We start from the raw sequence: 4,627 nt of genomic DNA, 5'->3' as shown, positions 1-4,627 counted from the left end.
CCCCTAAGTAATTCCAATCAAATTGTATTTACGTGAATTACAGATTAGATTCTTCACAGTGAATGAGACTAGATTTACTTTTTCACCGGGAGGTCCTTGATGTTACTCCTAATGTCTAGACCCTAATGTCTACGTCGAACCCTTGGATCCAAAGTCGGGCAAGTCTTGACGACCGATAGGAAATGGCGAACGGCATCAGGTTTTGCTAAAGTATCATTTTTGTATTAAATTATTATATTATAAACCTGATCCGTGGACGGGGCAGCCCAGCCAACCGGAACATGCAATTGAGACGAACACGCTACAGAGAAAGCAGAGAGGCAACGTGATGTACTCTTGTTCTGAAGCACACCTTTTCTTTACAACCACGTCATCGACTCCACTGACTCTTCCACACAAAAGCATTTTTTTTTCTTTACAACCACATCATCGAGTCCACTGACTCTTCGACTCAAAAGCATTGGATAAAAGTTTCAAAGCTGAAATACACAGTACCCGGCAGTTACCAGCGCAATTTTTTTTTCTGAGACGGGGCCGCCGCAAAGCAGAGGTCCCCCCAGTGTGATGCAAGCTTGGGACAAAACCCATGGTCAGATTCTCCAATGCCCATGGGACGGTCAAAACAAGATGCAAACGGGGTCAAGTACGGTAGAGGAACTATAACAACAACATCAACAAATTAAATAGGTCATACTCCAGGATCCACAACAGGTCTCACCGCCTGGTAAATATGACAAGGCGACTGAATTATCTCTTTTCGCCTGAAGGTCTTTTTCCCCCCTTTCCACCTGAGCATGCCGCAAGAAAGTCATCCTGTACGACCCTTTCTGCTCCTTTTCTCCCAAAGGGCTATAGAACAACTACTTGATATTATTCAGCATTTCTTGGGTTTGTCTGTTTCCTCTGCAAGGGTCTTGGACATATCCTTGCTGGATCTGTTGTATTTCATGTGGCTCTTGACCAGATGGCCAGCGGCCTGCGCAGAGATAAGGGACAGCTCCCCAGCTAGGACCGCACCCGCAACCACCGTGGCCAAGAGCCTCGCGTTGGACCCCGGAGATTCCCTGTTGGCACCTTTGACGCCAAGCAGGTCCAAGCAGGCAGATTGTGAGGCCAGCTGCGTGCCTCCACCAACTGTGCCAACCTGTGTTTGGGTCAGGACAACACCTCATCAGTTATATAGCATAATGCCTGGCCACAAGATGATGACACTAACAAACAATTTTCTGCAAGTGCCCAGCATAGACCGATGCCATTCCAGATGCCATCTCAACAATAGCAGACAGAAAATTACAAGATTAAACACTAATTAAACAGGTATGGACTACTATTGCCAGCGACTGCTGATTATGAAAACAACATTTGCTAGATATTTTTTTCGTATACAAATCAGATCAAGTGGGAATAATAACTAATATAGGTAAGGCCACGATGGCATAGACCCCATACATTATTCTAAACATCATAAAAGCATAGCTGGACATCTAAACTGTACAATGACTTCATGATCAAATTCCCAGGTTACATGTATATACTCAATGAAGGGATATGTTAGCTCCAAGGAAATTGTGTTACCATTAGAGTACCAAACAAATATTAAAACAAGTGATATATTTATTGCAATTATTAATCAATTCTTTCAAGTGGGGGTGTGGTATATAATTGTTTCAATCAATCACTAGGTCTTAAAAAACTTATGGACACCAAATTATTAAGGACCATAAAATTCCGTGGAAGAGCAAACATCATTAGCATAGGATGTTTCAAACCTCAATAGATGGCATAGTAACAGAGATGTGGAGATCTTTGCCATCATTTATAGCTTCCAACATGGTGATGCACTGGGAACTCTCCACGTTCTGTGCAGGGTCCTGACCAGTAGCAATGAAGATGGCTGCCACAATGTTACTTGCATGGGCATTGAAACCCCCAAGAGCTCCAGCAACAGCTGAACCGGCAAGGTTCTTGATCACGTTCAATTCTACGAGAGCCTGTACGTTTGTCTTGAGAACCTTTTTCACAACTTCTTCCTTGATTACCGCCTCGCAAACCACCGACTTCCCACGGCCATCGATCCAGTTCACAGCAGCTGACTTCTTGTCAGAACAGAAGTTACCTATTTTGTTACAGAATATATTAGTTAAGAAAATACAAGGCATCAAAATGGCAAGAAACAATTTTGTGGATTCTAATAAAATCTCACCCAAAAAACTGCACCTTCTATTCTTCCTATCTCTCTCATATCATTAATTAATTGTGCTACGCCACTTCGTAACTGTGATATTGGAAAATCAGCTCACTGCTATTACTTATGCTATGGGCAAGATATGAGTTGACACTTGACGTATCATTTCAAAACACTATATACTAGTACTCTAGTAGAACGCAGTCATTGGTTTATTTTTTATTTGTGTGAATTATCCATATAAGTACAGTATTCAAATGTTCATTGCCTACAGGTGGAGGAACCGGACAGAAAGGCACAACTGCATAAGTGAGAGCAAGTGAAGTCAACATCAGCTACTGGTGTCATGCCTAATGCCTAGATTGTTCCCAGTCTATGAGGGTTAGAAAAATGGTTTTCACAAAATTGAGTCCATCTAGGTTTGTTCCAAGTCAAACTTTTTTCTTACCTTCGTACTATCAATATTTAAGATTCTCTATAGTTTTCCAACATAAGGCAAGCGTACTAGACTGATTATAAACAATATTTTTAATCATAAACTATATTTCTTTCCATGTAAGATATTGTATTTCACATATATTGCTATGTCGTAGTGTAATCGGTGAGAATTTTTTATCTGGTTCTTGAATTAGAATATGCTGATCTCAAATAGAAACAGTCAGCAAAGCAGGTCAAATTCACAAACGGAGTTTAAGAATTTATAACATGGGGAAACCTGATATGCTGATGACATCCATATCACAAAGCAGGTCAAATTCACAAACGGAGTTTAAGAATTTATAACATGGGGAAACCTGATATGCTGATGACATCCATATCAGGGAAGTCAGCCTGGAGGTAGTCCAGCACGTTCTGTACACCTTTGGAGACCATGTTCATCCCCATGGCATCCCCTGTGCTGCAGCTGAACCTCATGTAAAGGTTCCTCCCTGCAATCGCACACTTCACTCCCTGCAGCCTTCCAAATCTGCTCGACCTGCACAAATATTTCCCAAAACAGGTCGGTCACATCTCACATAATCCCAGTCTAAATCCTCAAGTTATAAAAAAGTGGGCAACAGTACAGGCAATTTATGGGTTTAAAAATTGACAGATGCCAACTGTTGCTTTGATCGGGATGGATGCACTGCACAGAGATGTGTTGTCAAGCACAAGAGCGCGCGTGGAGCATGGGTCGAAAGCGAAAGGGACAATGTGCCGTTGATTTAGAATCTAGCGTTCTTACCTGTTAAACACCATAGCCAGGGTGTCAAAGTTCGCTGGGTCCTCCAAAAAGGCCTTGAGCTCGGCGGCGCGGCGTGCAGATGGGAACCGGACGGCCGGGGCTCGCGTCATCCCGTCCTTGAGCACGACGCTGGAGGCCCCACCGGACTCGGCAATTGCCTTGCATCCGCGGTTGGTGCTGGCGACGAGGCAGCCCTCGGTGGTGGCCATTGGTACGTAGAGCCGGCGGCCGTCGAGAAGGAGCGGGCCGGCGACGCCCACGGGAAGCTGCACGAACCCCACCGGCAGCTCGCAGCACTGGCCGAGGATGGACGCGTAGTCGAACCCATCGAGCGGGAGCCCGTCCATCTCCCTCCCGGTGATCCTGCGCAGCGCCTCCCGCCTGATCCCGGCGGCCCGGCGGCAATCTCCCAGCCTAGTCTCCAGCACGTAGGACGGGATCTTCCCTGCCACGACCGCGGCCACGATCTCCTCGTCCTCCTCCGGCATTTTCTCCGGCGCGGCGGCGGGGCTCCCCAGCAGCGCACACGGGGCCGCCGGCGCGGGCGGCGGCGGCGCCCGCGCCTGTCCGTGGCGGGAGTCGATGATGAAGTCCTCCTCGTCGTCGCTGTTGGAGACGACGGACTGCACGAAGGCGATCCCGAAGAAGCTGAGGAGGTAGATGAGCGACGCCACGAGGCCGCAGATGGCGAAGATCTCGGCGAGGGAGACCACGTGGAGCGGCGTGGAGGAGCGGATCTTCTCCCGCCACCGCCGCATCAGGTACACCAGCGACGCGGCGAACAGCGCCGAGAAGATGAGGTTCGTGTGCCGGATCGGCAGCGGCAGCGCGTCCCCCGCCTGCACACGCACCCGCTGCCCCTCGCCGCCGGTCGCCTGCTGGCGCCGTGGGGCGCTCCCGTGCGGCGGCGGAACCCTGCGGCGGACCTCCATAGCCATAGGGTGGCGTCGGGCTTGCTCGTCGGCGCTCAACCGCACGGCGGCAAGGAGGAGGAGCGGAGCAGTGGCCCGGGGTTTGGGGATTTGATTTGGGAGGAGAGATCGATCTCGACCCGGGCGACCTCATATAGCTTCGCCGCCGGTTACCGTGACCTCAGCGGACTCGTTGACAGGCTGGGCCCACCATGGTTCGTTGGGCCCCAACCGTGCTGGCCTCGCCCTCGGCTGGCTTCATGTTGCAGTTGCAGCCCTGCTCTCGCGGTCTCGCCACGGCCCGGG

At 49.1% G+C, this 4,627-nt stretch overlaps 1 protein-coding gene across 1 annotated transcript; it reads right to left on the bottom strand.

Annotated features, from left to right (window-relative positions):
• Window positions 1-317: 317 nt before the first annotated feature.
• LOC100274191 (uncharacterized) lies at window positions 318-3,526 on the bottom strand. The gene is made up of 4 exons (NM_001148564.1): window positions 3,411-3,526; window positions 2,980-3,161; window positions 1,770-2,116; window positions 318-1,144 (listed from the first exon to the last, which is right to left on the bottom strand). The coding sequence occupies exons 1-4, from the start codon at window positions 3,518-3,520 to the stop codon at window positions 875-877; spliced, it is 909 nt and encodes a 302-aa protein (NP_001142036.1). The 5' UTR covers window positions 3,521-3,526; the 3' UTR covers window positions 318-874.
• Between the last annotated feature and the right edge of the window lie 1,101 nt (window positions 3,527-4,627).

This window comes from Zea mays, chromosome 7 (genome assembly GCF_902167145.1).
Source record: "Zea mays cultivar B73 chromosome 7, Zm-B73-REFERENCE-NAM-5.0, whole genome shotgun sequence".
NCBI lineage: Eukaryota > Viridiplantae > Streptophyta > Magnoliopsida > Poales > Poaceae > Zea > Zea mays.
This window is presented reverse-complemented; position numbering and strand designations above follow the sequence as displayed.

Coding starts and splice junctions, on each gene's coding strand:
- LOC100274191 (NM_001148564.1), bottom strand. CDS start 3,520: ATGACGCGAGCCCCGGCCGTCCGGTTCCCATCTGCACGCCGCGCCGCC. Junction 3,162..3,410: donor CTGGCTATGGTGTTTAACAG/GTAAGAACGCTA, acceptor ATATTTGTGCAG/GTCGAGCAGATTTGGAAGGC. Junction 1,145..1,769: donor TTACTATGCCATCTATTGAG/GTTTGAAACATC, acceptor ACCCAAACACAG/GTTGGCACAGTTGGTGGAGG.